This window comes from Sapajus apella, unplaced genomic scaffold, assembly GCF_009761245.1.
Source record: "Sapajus apella isolate SASKATOON/1434 unplaced genomic scaffold, GSC_monkey_1.0 scaffold6, whole genome shotgun sequence".
Taxonomy (NCBI): domain Eukaryota; kingdom Metazoa; phylum Chordata; class Mammalia; order Primates; family Cebidae; genus Sapajus; species Sapajus apella.
The window spans coordinates 76,014,560-76,036,121 of NW_022436946.1; the positions used below are offsets into that span (position 1 = coordinate 76,014,560).

At 31.4% G+C, this 21,562-nt stretch overlaps 1 protein-coding gene across 47 annotated transcripts in view; it reads right to left on the reverse strand.

The window, feature by feature from the left end:
* The window catches only part of RIMS1 (regulating synaptic membrane exocytosis 1), a 496,468-nt gene that overhangs the window by 148,933 nt on the left and 325,973 nt on the right, over positions 1-21,562 (reverse strand). For all 47 annotated transcript variants that reach the window (XM_032275542.1, XM_032275541.1, XM_032275540.1 and 44 more), the window contains 7 exons: positions 16,783-16,850; positions 14,930-15,040; positions 12,714-12,813; positions 8,167-8,290; positions 4,759-4,805; positions 2,542-2,654; positions 177-307 (listed from right to left, as the gene is read on the reverse strand). In XM_032275542.1, the coding sequence (XP_032131433.1) occupies positions 177-307; positions 2,542-2,654; positions 4,759-4,805; positions 8,167-8,290; positions 12,714-12,813; positions 14,930-15,040; positions 16,783-16,850 (694 nt within the window). The remainder of the gene's footprint in view (positions 1-176; positions 308-2,541; positions 2,655-4,758; positions 4,806-8,166; positions 8,291-12,713; positions 12,814-14,929; positions 15,041-16,782; positions 16,851-21,562) is intronic.

Consider the following 21,562-nt stretch of genomic DNA (forward strand, 5'->3'; position numbering starts at 1 on the left):
TATTTTCAACTATTTACAACGCAAGGCTTGAGGGATTTCTTTTTTCAGAGGTAATGTGCTTTTATCTCCTCAGAAAGAATTAACTATTATATATTTTTTTTAATTCCAAAAAATAAAATTCTACCTTTTCTATTAGTATAGATTTTAAGATTTTTTTTCCTAAAATTATTCACTACCTTCTATCTGGAAGAAAATACATTTTTACATAGGGATTGCGAGGACGTCCATCTACTCTAGCAGGTAGATCCATTGCTTGCAGAACATTTACAATCAGCTGGTGTCCCACTTTATCATACCACAGCTTCACCTAAGAGCAACAAAGAAAGGAATCATTATTTGTAAAAATCATGAGGCATTACAACTTTACATAATATAAAATTAAAGTTATATTTAAAGAAGGAAATTTTGAATTACAATATAATGCAATTACAGATATTATTTCTAAAAAGCACACCAATTTGAAAGCATAAACACACAGAATTTACTTTTCTCTTTGAGTATTTGAAATATAACTTACAACTGGCAGGCCTTTCTTATACTGAAGTTGATGTATATGCTGATGTATCATTTTATACATGTATCATTTTATACATAAGAGTATACACAAAAACCAATAATAATTTTTCCAAAAAATAAGAAGGAGATATAAAATCATTATTCTTGTTCTTAATGTTAAAATTAAGAGTTTGAGGATTATATGTGTCAAAATGATGATAATGTGGCTAAATGCTTTTTCTGGTATCTTAGGTAGTTAAAATTAAAAAAAAAAAGAGTTTGGATATTAGAAATAAGACATACAAGGAATTGGAAGAAATCATAATATATATTTACTGTGGGCCTATTTTATACAGGCACTGCTAAGTATTTCCTGGTATTTTGTCTCACTTATTTTTTAATTTATTTTTTGTTTTTTAGAGACATGGTCTCACTCTGTCACAGACTGGAATGCAGTGGCATGATCATAGTTCACTGCAGGCGCAAACTTCTGGGCCCAAGGAGCTGGAACTACAGGTGTGCACCACCATGTCTGGCAATTTTTGCTTTAATTTTATTTTTTGTAGAGACGAGGGACTTGCTATGTTGCCGAGGCTGGTCTTGAACTCCTCAGCCTCTTAAAGTGCTGGGATTACAGGAGTGAACCACTGCACCCAGCCTCATTTAATTTTTATAATTAACCTATTACAGGTTAATTTTCATGAGAGAAGGAAGAAAAAACAAAGGATACAATACACAAGTGATATCTTCAAACTACAAGAAGGCCAAATTATATTTCTATTAACCAAGATTTCATGACAGTAGACTAAAGAATAATGGGGAAGTAACATACTAACCTATGGTCAAACTCACAAGAATCAGAATTTTAGCAGTCAGTACAGTATCTGCACTGGCAGTGGTGATGACACTTTAACAATGTTAACTTTAAGTTTTTTCCCTTAATTTAGAAGGTACTTTTCATTTTATGTTTGAGTAAGCATATGCTGTTAATGGGCATAGGTTGGAACATATTTGAGAGTCATTATAACAAAATAAGCTAATTTAACATAGGATTAGTTTTTCATGGTAAGGAACAGATTAAGAATTCAAACCTGGATCTGTGTAAATCCATCTCTCTGATTCCCAATTAATACCTAAGATGTGGTTTTCACAGAACCAAAATGCGTTTCCTATCCTCTTTTAAAATATGTGGAGAATATGAGAGATTTATACATACACTGAAGAGAAAGATGGCAGGGCAGATAAAATAAATCCAAAGGGTATTACAAAGATATTCAATATATTAAAAATAAAAGTTAAAACCATAAAAGCTCTTGAAAATACCAATAAGCTTATATATATAAGCTGTCTCATTAAAACCAAGAGAAAAGCACAAAGGCAGACCACAGAAAACCATACATTATTAGAGGAGCAAAAGGTCATTATTTGTAGAACAATTTGAAACAAATAGTCTGAAGTCCTTAAATTATAATATCAACATCCCATTTTCCATCATAATCTACACAGATATGGCTCTTCATTATATACTTAACCATAGTTTCTCCATTCCAGGTTTCCCCAGACCACATAATAAGGCAATAGTGAGAAAATGGTCGCTTTTTCAGGGAGTTTTCAGTGGCAATAAAGAGTTTTGCCAAATGCCTTAAGAAGTTAAAAAGAATATTCCAAATTTAGGCTCCTCAGGCTCTAGGCTTATAATGTTGTTCTATAAATGGGGCATGAACTCCTAATAGTATGTGTAAACAATCATTTACCTTAGAAACTTTTACATAGCATACCAAAAATATAGATTCTTTATATTTACTTATATTACCATTCATCAATTAATGTTCAGAGTATCTGGCATACTGCAAGCACTCAGTAAGTATTTCCGACTAAATATGTGAATAAAGGAATAATAAAAAATGCATGAAAAACTAATGAAGTAGATTTACAGTCTTAAATGGCCACGTATTTATTGCAGACTTCAGGGAAAGGCAGACATATTTAAAGACAGACAGTGTGTGGAAATACTAACAGTCTCCAACATGTACAAAAAATACATACAGAAAGTTGCCCTGGTAAGACTTGTGGGGCATCTTTTAGAGCTCCAGGACTTGTAGGAGAAATAACAGAAATGGAAGGCCTTTCCATCTTCTGAGATTCAAAGGAGCTTGAACCTAAAATAAGAAAAAAAAGTAAATTATATTTGTAAGTGTAGGAAATATTCTGAATAAAATGCTAAATGCATCTGTTATTTGCATAAAACCATAATTACTACCATTGATAACAGAACCTACTTTTAATGGGATAAATTTTGCCTTTAATTAAAAAAATATTTAAAATGATATAACAAAACATTGTGCTTATTTCAATTGGAAAGAAATGATCTACATTTCTGGAGCGCATTGTATTGCACAGGCTCTTGTATAACTTCACGTATGGGTAAAGGTCTGCTTCAGAGATAAGGAAGATAGTGTCTGTTAATACTAATTATCTTGGCTAATGGATCATCCATTATAAGCTGTCCTTACTGGAAATTAAAATAAATGTATACATAATATAATTTACAAGTCACACTTAAACTTAGATTTCATCATTGTTTTAAAACCAGATATACCATCTTAGTTTTGTTCTTACAAATGAGTATCTTAAACCTCTGAAAACGCTGCTTCAAGTAATTCACAACTAGTGATTTGCTTCAACTTCACATAGAGCAGGCTGGCTCTCCTCTCGGCCACTTGGTGGAGTTCTTCACTGTATACCCTGACACATAGAGCAACATAGAGTGTTTATAGAATGCTATTGATCCAGCAAGTATAACCTTGAACTCAACCCCATTCAAACTTACCGAGGGCTTCACTGATAAATACTATTTATGAAGCACTGCCTGAGTATGTGCAATCCACACATTTTTTTCTATACCTACAAATTAATTATCATGTCACCATTTTGTGCCCTCCAAAAACTTTTAGTGATAAAAATCAGCTTTAGAGACTCCATGTTTAGGTACCCTTCCACGAACACTCCCTTCGTGGAAGCCATCTTCCTCTCTCCTGGATTTCCCCTCTGGGGTCCCCTTCCACACTCTCTCATGGAAGCCTGTTTTCCCTTCCGAAACTCCATCTTTCTCTCTATTCCCTTCTACTCAGTGTGGAAGCTGCTCTTCTCTCCTGGATTCCATCTTTCTGGATTCTCTCACTCAGTGTGAGACTTAGCTGTTTCTCTCTCCTTCTCCTTTCTCTCTCTAAATAAATCACTTTCTATAAAAAGAAAAAAAAAATCAGCTCTATAAAATTGTTGCTATGTGTCTTTTCCCAGGTATATTTAGAATACATTTTCCTTGGGTCTCAGAACAGGAACTCTGTTATTTCTAATAATGCTTTTTTGTAATATGGCAATCATTGTATTTTAAATCATATAAATAATATAAATTACGCAGTTAGTCCCACTTCCCTCTTTGTATTGGTCACCAGAAAGCTCAAAGCCAAATCTGGGTCCACCTCTAACAGAATATGATGGTATGCATTTTATACGATAACCTAGTATCTGTTTCCTTGTTTATCCTACTTTCATATTTTCTTCTTCCTTCGAATCACTATCACTGGTTTCCCCCAAATCACCTTTTATTTTCTATTTCTATAACCTGGGTTCTGGGGAATCAAACCCAAATATTAACTTAATTCCCATCCATTGCAAAGTAAATACTTGGGTCGCTTCTGCATAATCATTGAAAACGTATTTGTCTATATTTTATTTATTTTATTTATCATCTTCTCTCATACAGAAATGACTTTAATTCCCATACAGATAATTCTTTCAACCCTCTGGTTTCACAATCCATTATGAGTTATGTTTAGTGGAGCTTACTCCACCCATTCACTTCTAAAATCAATCCACGCACTTTGTTATTCACTAACACAATTATTTGTTAAAGTGCCTAGTTCATTCAAGAGGCTGCTCTTAAGATTGAGCTGCTTATCAATCAAACTGAATAATCCAGTATCACAATAAATGTTTATGTGAATATAACTATTCCTGGTGTATTAACTAAGCTCTGTAAGATTTTTTTATAACCACCTAAAAAAGCAGAAGAAGAAAAATCTTAAAGTAGAATTTCTTTGGATTGCCAGTTATTGCCATCATTGCTAACATCTAGTACCAATGGAGGCGTTTTTAGTATAGTAACCCCAATTCATTATATCAAATAACTAAAGAAAGAGAGAAACTTTTACTTTCAATTGGTTCAATACTTTGATAATATCAGAGAAATCTTATACTCACTGGACTCCAGCGGAGGGTGGGAGCTCTCAGGAATCCGGGGAATGTCACTAAAAGAAACAGGGTATGGTGAAAATCCCATTAGCTAAATGACCCTGCCTGAGGCAACCACAGCCCATTTTATATGATGTGAAAAATCCTGCTGGGTCTTTAAAGGTGTGGAAATGAACAGAAGTTACTATTAAGGCAACTACTAATGTGCATGAATGTCAAATACCACACACACACAAAAACTGTAATAAAAATAAGTTTTTATATATTTAAGAGAAAAACACTTTAACATGACAATCAGACTAATATTGTGGTTAAAATCACCACAATATTTTTACTACCAAAACAGCAGGTTTTGGAAATAAAAAAATGTTAAAGGTAATATTTTCCTTCAATTCTAAGAAATCAAAATGACACAAATTTTACAAATCAGTAATATGCTTTACAAACACATCTGAAAGAGTTTACTGAGTGAAAGGGATGGGAATATCTCAATAATAAAATGATATGGTGAATATCATGGGCAAAGTTAAATGAAAAGGATGAGTTGCTTTGGAAAGTAAAAATGGTTCAAGCTTGCAACAAAAAAGCCAAATTATTTTATATATGTGAATATACAATACATATACACATATATACTCTTTTTAGAGATTCGTATCTCTATACCGAAGTTAGCTAAATATATGGCTATTCACTACATGGTTAGAAAGTGACTTGTGAGACCACCCATTTCTGACACACTGACAAATTACTCTAAAGAAATATATGTATTATAATCTCAACTTAATCCATTACCCACTATGACCTTAAGAACCCTAGATCACCTTGGTTTAGGTATTGAACTGTATAGGACTACTTTACTTCTCATTTTCCAAAGATGTTTTAATATCAATTTAAGGAGATTAACAATATGGCAGCATTAACATGACATATTAAAGCAGACTGGAGTTAGCTAGTCGCAACAAAATTATCAGCTTATGTTTTAAGAATTTCTAACCACTTACCTTACGACCTAACTTTCTTTTCACTTTGGGGGGAATGAAAACAAAAAGACTTTTCCCTGTTTGACTGTTCTTCAGAGCTCTTGACTATTTTGTGAAAAGTAATTCTCATAAACACATAATTTATACTTCTTATAAATGACAATCCAGCCTATGCTGTGCATTTTATAAAATAAATTTTATTATATATTTTTGTATGTCTATACATTTACATAAAATAAATCATTTGGATGAATTTATAATTAAGAAACTAATTTACAATACCTAAAACACACAAAATACTATATATTTTGCTCCTTTCTTTTAAATTAATCCAAGCAAATAAAAGTAAACTATAAAAAATCCAGAACAATCAATTTTTAGATAGTATGACTTCTTTAAAAATCAGCCTCATAGTCCATTATGAAATCAGAATTTGAAACTCTAAAACCAGGTACAAACTTTGGAATTTATGTGCCTTTAAAAAAAAAATAGTGGGAAAGTTGTTGAAAAAATGTTTAAGTGACTTATAATTAAAATTTATTGATGTTAATTGCTTCACTCATATTTTCAGGCATAAATTTCCATTGGATGTTTAAACAAGCCTTCTTAGTTAGTTCTACTTACCAGTTAGGTAGTAGTTTTAATAACAATTATAAGCATAAAGGTCAAGGATATTGTATTTGGTGGATTCACAAAAACAGTCAATACCTCAAGATGGCTGATCTCTCTTAGTGTGAATCGATCAATGTGCTTGTAAGTTCTATTTAGAATGATTCCTGAAATAATTGTGTCACTAAGTTATGAATATTTTCTTTTTCCTTTAATTGTAGTTGCTAAACAGAACTACATTAAATATTATTATTAAAACATAGCTCTCCAGCCTGGGTGACAAAGGAAGACCCTGTCTTAAAAAAATGTAGCTAAAATTATTTTTCTAAGATTCTAATAATGTAGTCACTAGAAAGTTGATATCAGCTTTGATTCTGATTCAATTATAATCTTTGTATTCCACGTCCTTTGAATTCTATAATCTATAATTTTGGTATTCCATGTTCTTTTTAATTTTATAATCTATAATAGTTGAGGGTTTGGCTGTGCAGACGATTACTTCTTCAGTAATTTTCATATAAAAGTAAAAATAATGTTATTCCAGTCTACTTTAATTGTCTGTTACTTTTTTAAGTCACCACGTATCAATTCTGTTTTAGCTGATTACTTTTAAACCACTATATATTTGAAAGTATTTGGCAAGTGCACAATGCTTGATTCTAAACTTTATCTTTCACACTTCTGATTCATTTTCCAATTTACTTACCTCTTTTCCAGCCTCATATTTACCTCAGCACTAGAACATATGTCATGTAAAACTAGCATAAATTGTAATATTGTTATTTTAAAAATCTATATGGAAATGTACAACACTTTTAGAAAGGTCTTAGTGTTCACTCCTAATAATCACCACTTAAAATTGGTTAAAAGCTTGCCTTTATTTTAGAGTTTTATATATTAATATTATTTGATAGATGATCATACAGATAGATGATCATACATTTTCATTCTTTGAGAATTATGATAATTACATCTTCTTGTATGTTTTGCATTGACATATATTCATGAGGCCAATACAAATTAAAGGTTAGCACTTTTTCAACATAAAAATCCTGGAAGTAATGGCTCTATTATATCTTGGAGAATAGGGAAAAAAAGAATCATTTCCAAGAATACATTCAAACATGAAGCCAAGTATAGTGAAAAAATTCAAAATACCTTTAAAAAATTATACACTGGCAAAATGAGTATTATTTTGGACCACGTGGGTTTGCCAGAAAAAGCTAACAATATGGGTAAGTCTACATACATATATAGAAAATATCCCACTGGCTATAGATAATTAAATTGTGCTGAAAATTGAGGTTTTAAAACTATAAATTATGACCAATTAAAATATTAAAATATTTAATATTTCTTGCTTGATTTTAAATAAAAGTTGAAACTACTCATGGGTAAAGATTCAGAAAAAATATTCTTAGCAGAATAATAAAAAGATAATGTAGACACATGAAATCATTAATATTTTAAATATCACAAGGAGTTTGTTAGTGCTTCCTTAAAGGAAATACTACTTATTAAATTTGAATTACTTAAATATATCTGCCATTAAAATAGTATATTTTACTTTATATTTCACTTGCAAAAAGTACATACTGATATTTTTTGATATTACAATTGTTAACGTGTGAAACTTCTAAAATGTAGTGAAGTAAGTTCAGTATTGTTAAAAAACTAAGAAATTTTTAAAAATCTAAAAATATATGCCCATAATTGATGAAAAAACTATCCATTTTAACATGTACTGTATGAATGTATAAAATCTTTTTAAAACCCTACCAATACATGTAATTTACTAAACTTAAGAAGTAAGTTTTTTTAGCCTTACCCAATAGGCCTTGAAACAATAATTTCAACTTGAGGTTCTGATTTTGATTCTAAAATAATGTTGTAAACTTCTTCATTTGTAGCTCCCGGCAGGGGTTTACCATTCCATTCTAGAACTTCATCCCCTTGAATTTAAAAAAAAGGGTATTTTTTTACCTTATATATTCTGTTTATTTTTCTTATCTTTTTTCTTTTTTAACAAAGAAATGCAAAACATATACAAATAGTTTAATTGTCTAGGCTCTGCTTTCAAAAGCAAATTGATTGCCATATAATGTCTGCTAATTGGTTCTGCTAAACACTTTTTCTTTCCTTTGTTTTTCTTTTTTTCCCCCAGAATATTACTGGTGACTGGAAACAGTACAATACAAAACTATCTTTATCTTTTGAGATATACCAGAAATAATATAAAAATAATCTCATGCTATGGGATGGAATTAGCACAGCCTATTTGAAAACATTAAAAAATAATAATTAGCAGCATGCCCTCTATATAATAAATGTAGGCGGTTCTTTTTGTGACAGGTTCTTATTAAACTGTACATAAATCCTGTTTTATTTTTGGAAGAAAGAACAATTAATATTTGTTAGCATGAATTTCCCAATTATAAGTCATGCTTCATTGTCTTCACCAGATGTACAACAGAATAAAAATGCATGAAAGGATTTGAATTCACACCCATTAGTTAACGCAGGTAGCTATGGCAAAATTACAAAGCAAGCAGATGTAAAACTGTTGCATGACAGTTAACCCACTTCCAGATGTTCAAAACACATATGTACTATATATAATCTATATTGTGAACATTAAAGTACAAGTAGAAAACATTTTAAAATAACAAAACATTAATACAGTATATAGTAGTTTGTTCTAAGATTAATCAAGGGAAGTTATAAGATGTTGCATTAAAAAAAATAACAGCCTAACAACTTATAGTTGTTATTTTAACTAGGGTTTTTGCACCATAGGTCACGTGAAAAAATTATTTTCATAAATATTTAAGAAGTTGTAGGTGCCAAATGGTTCTCTGCCTTAGACCCTTCAATTCAAAATGGTAGTCTCAGCTGAAATATCCCAACCTCAATGATGCACTGAGGTGTCTTAATTTGTTGACGCTCATGCTTATTTTGTTTTTTTGTTGTTCTCAGTGTCTAGAACATTTTAGGAGGAAAGTAAGTTTGTGCTAAAATACTGGATCAGTATCATCAGTATATATTTTAAAGCCAGGTATAAGCATAAAATCGTTTCAATGTTTAGCTGTAATTTTTTAAAAATAAAAGTAGGAAAAATCGCTTTGCTAGTATTACTTTAAAGTAATGATTTTCCCCAGTTGTTTGCTCACTGAAGAGTAAAAAGTAAATATGCGAAAAGTACATGATGCTGCTTTGGTTTGGTAAAATACTATGGTAATCTGGTAATGACCAATTCTTTTTTTTTTTTTTTTTTTTGGAGATAGAGTTTCGCTCTTGTTGCCCAGGCTGGAGTGCAGTGGCGCAATCTTGGCTCACTGCAACCTCCACCTCTTGGGTTCAAGCGATTCTACTGCCTCCACTTCCTGAGTAGCTGGAATTACAGGCACTGCCACCACGCCTGGCTAATTTTTTGTGTTTTTAGTAGAGACGGGGTTTCAACATGTTGGTCAGGCTGGTCTCGAACTCCTCAACTCAGGTGATCCACCTGCCACAGTCTCCCAAAGTGCTGAGATTACAGGCATGAGACATCGTGCCTGTCCACCAATTCTTAAATGACTTCTAATACACTGTCCTAAGCAGTTACCTAGAAAAGCTTTTCAAATAGGCAATGAATATACTTCACTGTAAAAAAAAGAAAAATAATATTTACCAATTTACTATATATTGAGTGTTTTCAAAATTTTTTGACCAAGAAAAAAACAAAGTTTACATCACGGTTCTGTATACATATAATATGAATATGTATATATGTATGTGTGTGTGTGTATATATATATACACACATATATACTAAAAATATTTTATAAAACAATACTTACCCTGAGTTTTCTATTCTATTGTGTTCTACCTCAATTTTTTTAAATGGTAGATGCAAACCATTAAATTGATTTTACTACCCAATAGTGAGTTGCAACCAGAAGTTTGCAAAAGCACTGCATTATAAAACTCTCCTCTTTATAAGCAGCAACCTCGAAGCATAACTTTTAGTATCAAATTAACTTAATACATATGCTTATTCATTTACAGATTAATAATTCCTAAACCAGGATGGATTTTAAAAAATTATTTATTTATGTATGGATAATCTCTTCTAGCAGGGATGTAGACAATGAGAGTACAAAGATGAAAATGACATTTTCTCTGGCTTTAAATTTGGTCATGAAGAAATGACACAGAAACAAATAACTTTAACAATATATTTTATATGCAGTGATAGAAGTTCATTTGAGGACCAGAAATAGAGTCAAGCAGTACCAGGGGATGTAGTAATTAGTTATTGCTCCAAGTCAGGTATTAGGAATTACTTTAGAATTAAGGCAACGTCAGATGAACTGTGAAGGATGGAAAGGCCTTCAACAGGAGGAGCAGAAAACTAAGTAGACAAGAAGCATTGATCACGTCTTCTGGGTGGGAAACACCCTGACAGGAACCTACAAGTGGCCCAACATCCTGGGCAGCTGAAAGTGTTAGCAGAGGACAAGGATACAGAGCATTGACTTGAACAAATGATAACTAGGAAACACTGAAGGATCTTAATAATGAGTGTCAGTGTCATTTTTGTGTTTTAGATAGTTACATCAAGTAGCAGTACAGTGCACAGACTTGAAGGGGAACAGGACTGGATAAAGATATTACAAGATTAAAGCAAGATTGCAAATGTTGAATGAAAGACACTTGGATTTTTAAAAATTGCACTGTAGTTTTATAGAGTAAGGACATTTATATGCACCATATAAACAAAGATATGCACATATTTAGTCAGTTCCTAAGTTATATGTAAATGAAATAGGATATAAGATTGAATCTGCAAAATTACTTTCTTCAAATACATAAATCGCTCAGAGTTTGAAAAGTACATCTGTCTGTTTTATAGTATTTAAGTTGAGATTTTAACATTTCAGATTTAAGTTTCTCAGGCTCTTGGCTCCTGAGGGTGTTAAATAAATGAATCACTAACAGATATTTTGTATAGAACACCCTCCTTCTTTTCCTTCCTAACTTTCTATTAAAACATAATAATGTGTTTATAATGTGTATATAATGTTTATAATGTGGTCTGCAAACTCAGGCTTCTGTAAAGTTATCTTACATTAGCCAACAAGGGATTCTCAGACTTTCTCAGGCTTATTTTTGAGTTATTAGACAAACACACTCTCAGTTTATTGACATAGTCACCCCTGATTATTTTCCTACTGAATCATAACTGGTCCTTCATAAGAAATAACAGTGTAACATATCTCTACACATATTCAGTTGTATAGCAGGTGGAGAAAAATCTCTGATTAGAGTTTTCTTCCTATATAACACCTGCACAGCAAGTACTTGTAAAAAAAAAAAAAAAAAAAAAAACCTAAAAGGATTTTGAACTGATATCCTGGTAAATAAATACACTGAAAAGTCTTTAAGAGTCCTAGAATATTTCTCCAAAGTTTTCAAGAATTACAATCTTAAGGTTTAAAAGTTAAGAGTATCACCTGAAAATGTATTCTTTCTTTGTGTAATGGGTTATTAATTTTTAATTCTATAGCTTAGCCAACTCTGTTTTCTTTACAGTTGTTTGGCAAATGCATAAACAATCATCTAATCAAAAGATTTCTACTAAACTGCGCAGTAAAGTCAAATATTTTAATGGGATTTTAACAAAAATAAAAATTAAACAATTTACCAAAAATAGCTTTTAAAATATGTCACTATTTAATATAGGGTACGTTTACATATGTTAAGTAATTTCATTGTGTCATGTTCAGGTTATAGGCAACAAAAATAAATTTCTAAATACCAACAGGTAGCATATCTGCATGAGTACAATATATGTCACTTTAAAATTAACTAATATTTTATTATAATCCATATAAGAAATGTGATTATGATTTATAAAATACACTGCTCCTGAATAAGTGTTTGACGACCACTCAGAAAAATTTTGGTAATTATTACAGCTTAAAATATAAACTAAATAATTAAGTGTGATATGAAAAATTTTTCACAAAAATAATTATTTTAGATTTCAAGTCATGTAACAATATTATGAAGCCATCTACAGAAATGAGTAACTCTTCTATATTTTACATCTATTTATTTTTATATAAATAAAGAAGATTTCTACCCTTACTCTCCAGATTGCTGCTGATGTATAGTTACTTATTATTGCAACTGGTAAAAATGGTTATCAGGGAAAAAATCTCTATTCATGCATTAAAATTTAGTGACTTATCTGATATATATCTATATATACATACATACACACTTATAAATATATGTGCATGTATGTATAAAACTAGCCCCAAATTGAAAACCACCAATTCACGCTCATGCATGGAGAACACACTTTAAATGTTAAAAAAAGAAACTTTACCTGCTCTTAGGTGTCCAACTACATCTGCTAGGCTACCCTTCTTTACTTTGGTGATGAAAGCACCAAGTCGTCCTAAGTCAGTCATTTTTCCTCCAACAACCTGGATAATTAGAAATTTATAAATTTTCAAGATTCATACTAAAACATAAAACGTTATTAGTTTGAGGAATTTATATTATTTTTTGATGTACTTGAAATTGCATATAGAAACATTAATGAAGTGAAACACATTTTTTTTTTTTGAGATGGGATCTTACTTTGTCACCCAGGCTGCAGTGCAGTGGTGTGATCATGGCTCACTGCAGCCTCGACCTTCCAGGTTCTAGTGATCCTTCAACTTCAGCCTACCAAGTAGCCTAGACCACAGGCATACATGACCATGCCCATTTAATTTTTAAAATTATTTGTAGAGACAAGGTCTTGCTATTGTTGACCAGGCTGATCTCGAACTCCTGGGCTCAAGCAGTCCTCCTGCCTTGGCCTCCCAAAGTGTTGGGATTACGGGTGTCAGCCACAAGCACTTGGCCTACATTTTTTATTAAAGTTGCTGGGAGAACAATTTTGAAAAGAAAACATCTCATATTTGAGATGACTATGTGTCCTAAGGAAGTTTATGTACTGATTTCTTTCTTTCATTTTAGGTGCTGATTTCTTTCTATTTTTTAAAAATTTTTCTGAGACAAGACCTTACTCTGCCACCCACAGTGGAGTGCACTGACATGATAATGGATGACTACAGCCTTGAACTCCCAGGCTCCTGTGATGCTTCTGCCTCAGGCTCTCAAGTAGCTGGGAGAAGGTTTGGACTATTATAATTTTATAATCTCTCCCATCATCCTGACTGAACTCCCACAGCTGGGACTACAGATGTGTGCAGACACTACAGTCAGCTAATTTTTTAATTTTAATTTTGTAGAGAAGGAGTCTTGCTATGTTGATCAGGCTGGTCCCAAACTCCTGGACTCAAGTGATCCTCTCACCTTTGCCTCCCAAAGTATTGAGATTAAAGGCATGAGCCAGTGCACCAGGCTATAATGACTTCTTAAAAGCAAGCTTGAACAACCTGCAGTCAGTGGGCCACAAGTGGCCCAGGATGGCTTTGAATTCGGCCCATCACAAATTTGTAAACTTCCTCAAAACATTATGAGGTTTTTTGTTTTGTTTTTTGTTTTTCTGATTAGCTTATTAGCTATTGTTAGTGTTGATGTACTTTATGTGTGGCCCAAGACAATTTTTCTTCTTCCAGTGTTGCTCAGGGAAACCAAAAGATTAAACAGCCCTGTGTTGAAGTGACTTAACAATAAAAGGGCACCATAAATAATGCATATACTTAGAAGACAGGTGCCAGGTCTTTCCTACTTAGTCTCAAACAGCAAGTGTTTGACACTGTGTACATTAAGTTTCATTTTTCTTTATCATCCAAATTCATGTGTACCATTTGAACTATTTCTACATGAAGATAATATTCCATTGTCAACATCAGATCTTGACCTCTTTTGTGTATCTGTAGTCTTTATAGGTCTATGGCCATAAAGACTATAGATCTGAGCCAAGAAAATGGCACTTTTGGTAAGCAATTTACTGTTGTGCAAAGCTTAATAGCCTAAATGCGTCTCTGCAACTGACCATTTCATCTGAAATATGTATCTCTGCCCATAAGACTATCAAAGTCTGAGTATTACAGAATATTTAAAAATCTATGTTTAATTTCTTCCAATGAAGAGACTCAAATATACATAATTTAAAATGAAGAGAATATCATCAAAAAGTTGAGATTCACCACAATTCTTAGTGGCATACTGATTAGTGGAGGTGATCAGCATTATTTCACAGCAGGAGTGATTAACGGTAATAATCAGTAAGCACTACTAAGTACATTAACTAAAAAAATTTCTTATAAAACTATTGTAATAAGAAAGTGATCCCTTTAATGATGTTTATGCTTCTGCTCAAGATACAATAAAAGTCCACATTATCTATGCTACTTTCCATTTAAATCTTTTTAATGCAAAAAATCATCCTGAACTTTATATTCAGAAAAAAATACATTAGTTTCCCTAAATTTTATTTAATTTTCCTAACACATCTATATGCTATGTTAATAAAATTATATAAAATATTAAAATGACATTTAAAAATCATTGCCAGAAACTTTGATGAATGCAGGCCACACTGTAATTCACCCTTCAAGAAAGATTTTAAGCCAGCATACTTACTTTCAAACCCAACAATGCACCTGATTCTTTGGGCATGGTTGTTCTCTTGTTAAGAATAACACGTCCAATTAATCGGTCCCCCTCTTTAGATGGTTGCCACGTTACAGGATGCTGTTAAAACAGGAATGAAGTTTAAAAAGTAATATATACAGAATGAGATGCATTCAGTTATAAAAAGAATGAAGTCCTGCCATTAGAGGCAACATGGACGGAGCTGCAGAACATTATGTTAAGTAAAACATGCCAGGAACAGAAAGTTAAACATTGCATTTTCTCACTCACATGTGGAAGCTAAAAAAATGTTGATCTCATAGTAGTAAAAAGTAAAATAGAGGGTAACAGAGGCTGGGAAGGTAGGGCAAAGGGAAGGACAGGGAGAGATTTGTTAAAGAATATACAATTACAGCTATATAGGAGGAATAATTTCTGGTGTTCTATAGCACTATAGGATGACTATAGTTAATAATACATAGTTTCCAAAAGCTAGAACAAGGATACTGAATGTTCCCAATACAAAAAATGATAAATATTTGAGATGATGGACATGCAAATTATGCTGATCTGATCACTATACATTACACGTACTGAAACATCACCATGTACTGCATAAATATGTACAATTATTATGTATCAATTAAAAATAATATAAAAAAGAAAATAGGAGCCAACTGAATAACTTAGAAATCATTATTGAAAAATATTTATAATGTCAACCTAAAAATACTTTAAAACACTAAGAAATTGACAAATAAACTGGACATATCCAGACAATAATATTATTCAGTGGTTAAAAAAAAACCCAATGCATTATCAAGCCACAAAAAGGGAAGAACTTTAAATGCATACTTCTAAGTGAAAGAAGCAAATCTGAACAGGCTATAATTCTAGCCACATAACATTCTGGAAAAGGAAAACTTATAGAGACAGTAAAAATATCAGTGGCTGTCAGGGACTCAGTGGGGAAGAAAGGAGGGAGGGATGAATACGTGGTGCCAGGGATTTTTAGAGCAGTGAAACTATTCTGTATGATTGGACACATGACATTATACATGTGTCAAAACACCAGAATGTGTAACACAAAGAATGAACCCTAATGTACACTATCAATTTTAGTCAATAATAATACATCAATATTGGCTCATCAGTCGTAATAAATGGACCACACTAATGCAAGATGTTAATAACAAGAGAAACAGGCAGAGGAAGGGGTGGAGTGAGGAAGTATGTGGGAATTCTGTACTTTCCACTCAATTTTTCTGTAAACTTAAAACTGCTCGAAAAAGGCCTATTAAATTTTTCAAAAGTAAACAACTTGCTTTCTTTCTAACAGCCACAAATTATTGATTATGGCATGATGCAATTTCTTCAGTTAAAAGACACTGTAGGGGAAATCATTTCAGTAGACTTCATCTTTGGCTTACATGAATTTTCATTTAAAAGTATATTTCATTTGTAGCAAAATTTATACTAAAAGTTTCTAAATGCAGTTAGCAAATAAATATACATGTTTAAATGGTTCTAAATGGAATTGACTGAAATCTAAAAATGTACCTGCTTATATAAAGAAAACTGATTCTGAGTGTTAAATTGTTAATGTCAATATCCATAACCAAACATCTCGATCTTAGTCATTATCTAATAATTGTTTTTAATCCATTTAACATTTGTTATAATTATTCAGTAATAACTGCTTTTTTTCTTCAAAATTATATTATCTTAAATGAAATCAATATTTGCCCTTACCAAATGAATAATAGAGCAGAACAAGATTACTATCTATCATGTATCAGACAAAGGACAATGAACAGCACACATATTCCCTAAACTCCAAATACACTTCCCAGAAAACTTACCGAACTAATAGGTGATGTCTCCCGGCTGTGCCACGTGGCAGGATCCAACCAGTAATAATCCAAATCACCTGTGCAATAGAAAAATAATAAAAAGTGTAATGGTGTTAAAGAGAAGAGTGTATCACTTTAAGCTTTACTTCTTTAATTTATGAAGGGTTATATATATCACAAATTTGAGTGTGTATATTGCAGAATGACGTACACCTATGTTGCAAAGGTTGTGACTTGAATCACTGGAATGAATGTATGCTACAAATACACTTCCGACAATGAATGACTGCCTTTTTCTCTCATAAATCAGTCAGAAAACACATATAAACATACAGAAAAAAAAAAAACCACAGGGTTATTCTGCTCCTCTTATCCTTAAAGGACTGTCTGTATTCAGCCATAGCTTGCTATCTACTGATGCTGGCTAAAATTTTATTCAATGAAATCAGGTAGACACTAATATAGTGTCTCCCTTTATACTTTCTGAACTGTATCATATCTTTCAAAATTATTATCTGATCTTTATCTTCCCTCATCAACCAAAACATATAACATACATTTTTTAGAACATAGTGATGAGTAAATAAATATCAAAAATAACTTTTTCCAAAAGACTGGCTACAAATGACAGAGAACTCAAAAGTTCTAACTTTGTAAATATATATTTATGAACCTTTGTTTTCGATCTTTTGGCTCAATATAATGCCAAAGAAAGCATTTGAGAAAAACTGAAAAATTTTAAGGGAAAGTATCAGTGCTTTCAGTATTCATATAGGATGAAAAGCTGGAGAAAAAGTGGGTAACATACATGAGAAGAGATATTAGGGAAAGCAGGGGAATAATTCCCTTTTATATTTTAAACATACGATTAACTCAATAAAATTCTTCTCTACATAGATCTTGAAATAGTAAAACATAAAGTGAGTAAAGCTTGCTAGCTAATAATGAGCTATCTGACTGTTGGCAAAATATGCTTGGTTGATGCCTGTAAAGATTGTAAGTAAAGAATTGCATATAGATGATAGACATTGCAGATACAGGCACTATAAACAAAATGCCACATTAAATAATTTTTAATAATGTTTAAAATGTTCAGGCATAAAAATCCATACACTTCAATTACTTAGAAACTGCTTCCTTTTCCTTGTATATACCTTACAAGGGTTGAGGGTAAATGTTATTTATACAGGTACTACAATAAATATTCTTCAAATATTCACATAGATTACAGTAGTATATTCTATGCAGGGGTTAATATTAGAAATTGCATTAGCAAAAACTACATTCTGTTAAAACTTACTTCATATAGATTCCATATCTCTGTCCAAATCATATACTTTAAAAATGTGTACATGGATTGATGCCAAAAATGATAGATCTGTAAACTTCTACTGGGCTACCTCAGTTAATGGAATATTAGGAAGTGAGAAAAGAACATTTTTTCTTTTCTCTTTTCTTTATATTTATTGTTTGTAAAAGTTCATATGACCATTCTCAAAGTAGCTTTCTCTTTAGTATTATAACACTGTTTGTTCTGAAAGAAAAGCTATGTTAATAAAGCTGAAATTACTACTAACACAAATGTTGCAATTTGTAAAACAATATCCTCAAATTTCATATACTTAGTAAAGAGGCCTAATGATTTCCTGAAAGCTCATTCATTTTGAAATTTTGTGATAAATCAATAGAACCACAGATATATTTGCAGAGAAAGAGAATTTTATTTTCCCCAAAAAGAAAAACTGATCATTACATTGATAGCTACTTTAAGAAGTCTTTAAAGTTAAAAAAAAAAAAAAAGACAAAAATTCACCCTACTTTAAACACTTAAAGAAAACAAAAGTTCATTGTATCCCTCAATAACTTGACTTAGGTCCTAAAAACTACTCCTCGGTATTATTCTCAGGCTCATACCCCAATTTCTCATAAGGTCGTTCAACCCCATGTTTCACTAATATTATCATATCTATTAATATTATATTATAAATCTAATATGAATGAAACATGGAGTTGAACTGCCATATGACACATATATATATATATATATGGTGAATATTCAATCTGCAAAAACTGTTCCTTATAGGCAAGGAACCAAAAGCTGCTGTTTTAGGGTAAGATTCAATGGTGATAGTCAACACACTTTATTATGAAAACAGTGCTATCAAGCAGTGTTACTCTTTGATATATAAGCTTTGTAGAATAATGATGTTGAATGGAGAATCTAATTTAATTGGTTGGTACTGGATGAATATAGTTTGCTAGATGATTCCAATGTGCAGCCAGTACTCTTATAGTATCCTGTAATAAAATGGAGGCTACAGATATTGCAGGTTAAACAAATAGTGTTTTTTCCTACTTTGGTCATACACAGTTTTGTAGCTACCTCCTAAGTATTGCTAACAAATGTAAATGTAAAAAACACATTCATTATTTTAACATACAACATTTGTTTATTTTAGTATACAATTATACTTCCTTCATATTCTGAATGGTTTCTAATAGTTTTCTTACCACTAATTTCATCATCAACCATTAAAATATAAGTTTTACTTAAAGACTCAGAAAAAATAAAATCTAAAATCTAAATATGTAGTTGTAAACTGTATTTGTTTCTTCTATCCCTGTAATTACTAAGTTTGAAAGATATTACTGAACTTTTAAGCAGTCTTGTCTTTATAACTCATATTTCACTATTATTAATGGAATAAGCAACACTCAACAAAACACGCTCCTAAAATATCCAGAATGCAGTACTTCATTAATACAAAATACTTTCCTTGATTATTTTTGTAATAATTGATTAAAGATATTGACTGCCAGATGGCATAGCTACAAAATGATAAATTCATGGTATTTGCTTGTGAAATCAGTACAAAACCACATTGGTTCTAACAGTCAATAAAACTTCCAAGGAACTAATTCACTCCTACCATTAATTTAGAATCAGGAAATATGTTAGCTGCTTGTGTCTACAGAAATATCTCAAGTTCATTACTAGCCAAGTTCAATCAAGTGTTATAATTTTGAGCATTATTTTTTGTGAAGAATTTTAAAATTAACTTTTATACTATCCCTTGTGAAAAAGTAGATTTTTAAACTTAATAAACATGCAATTATCAATGCAGAAATAAAAGTCAGCTAAATTACACATGAGTTTTCTGTAAAGAATACTAGTACTTTCCAAACCCAAGTCATTATAATTACAGTATGTTAGAAAGCATAAACATGTATTTCTATCTCTATAATTTAAAATTGTGTATCTTATGATGTCTAGTGTTAAAGCACAATGGATTTCAATATGATCAACCAATGACAATTAAACAAAAATCCCTTCTAAATAATACAGATGCATGATTGAGCATGTGTATGTTAAAAATATAAGAAAACCGTTCCTCTAATTTCATATATTAAATATCTATTTCACAATTTACCTGACATCTCTACTTGCCCAGGTGGAATGTGTACCTAATGTTTAAGTAGTAAAGGAAAGCTTATCTACCCCAAAGACTTGAAGTGTTACAAAATCTGAACTTCTTGACTATCTCTAGAAGTAATGTGCAGCATATTTCTAATACCATTATATGAATAATGAAAAAAGACGGAATTCAAATCAATTCTAAGATTGGCTCACAGCAACTCACAGCAATGTAATAACAATTCCAAACACATACATGCATTTTCACCTTAAAAAAGATTGTTCTTCCTATATATTAATAGAGTTTCATTAAAAAATGTAAATATCACAGATCAAAAATCAGAACAATTATCCTTCCCAGGTATTTCCTGAACCTCTTAAAATACTTTCTTCTTTTAGTTTTTTGAGTCCTCTGTACCAGGATGTGAGTTGGAACTAAATGAAACACTGAACAAAATATGTTTATTGAATGTTTGTATGGACTGCATATACAAAAAGCCAACTGAGTTATAAGAATAGGTTTTTAAGTTGAGACAAGATACTGACACATAGACATGTACCATAGTTATCATACATGAGTTAAATATTGTTTTAGTTACATTGTGATTAAAAATATAAACGTTTTAAGATTTTACAGGGATATTCATTTGGGAAAGATAGATAAGAGTTAAAATCCAAAGTCTAAGAACTTAGGTAAACTCAACTCTGGATTAATATACTGAAAACACCACTTTGAAATGTTTCTTCATATTTTAGAAGTCTTTTTAAGATGGTCCCATGCCCACAAGCGGAAAATGTGCTTCCACTTCCCCTAAATTATATATAATAGAGGAGCTAACTTTGGAATAAATCAGCAATAATTTTCTATATAGCAAAGTCCTAGTGAGTCTAATTTCACCTAACTAGCAGTCAGAGATAAGAAACACACTTTATTTAACAGGGCTTATTATCTAGGCATTACAATAAAATAGGAAGATACACTTGTAAAATTTAATCATTAATCATACAATCTATGAAATATTAAAGTGTATTGTAGAAATAAATCTGTGTACTGTTACAAAATTTGTAAATTATCTTTTGCAATTATTAATATAGTGAAAAATTGGTCCTCAAATACTTTTTGTGAATTTTATTCTAAATCCAGGCCAATATTTACTCCCTAAACATATCTGAAGGCAAACATTGCATAAAATTAGGTAATACAGATTTGTGTGCCTTGAGCTCAAGACCTAAGGTAGGCTAGAGGCCTCTCCAGATCATCGGTGTTGAGCAAGAACTTCTTTAACAATTTTAAGTAATTTAAAATTCAACTTCTGGCTTTGGTTCTAGGACCAAAAAAAAAAAAAAAAAAAAAAAAAAAAAAAAAAAAAAAAA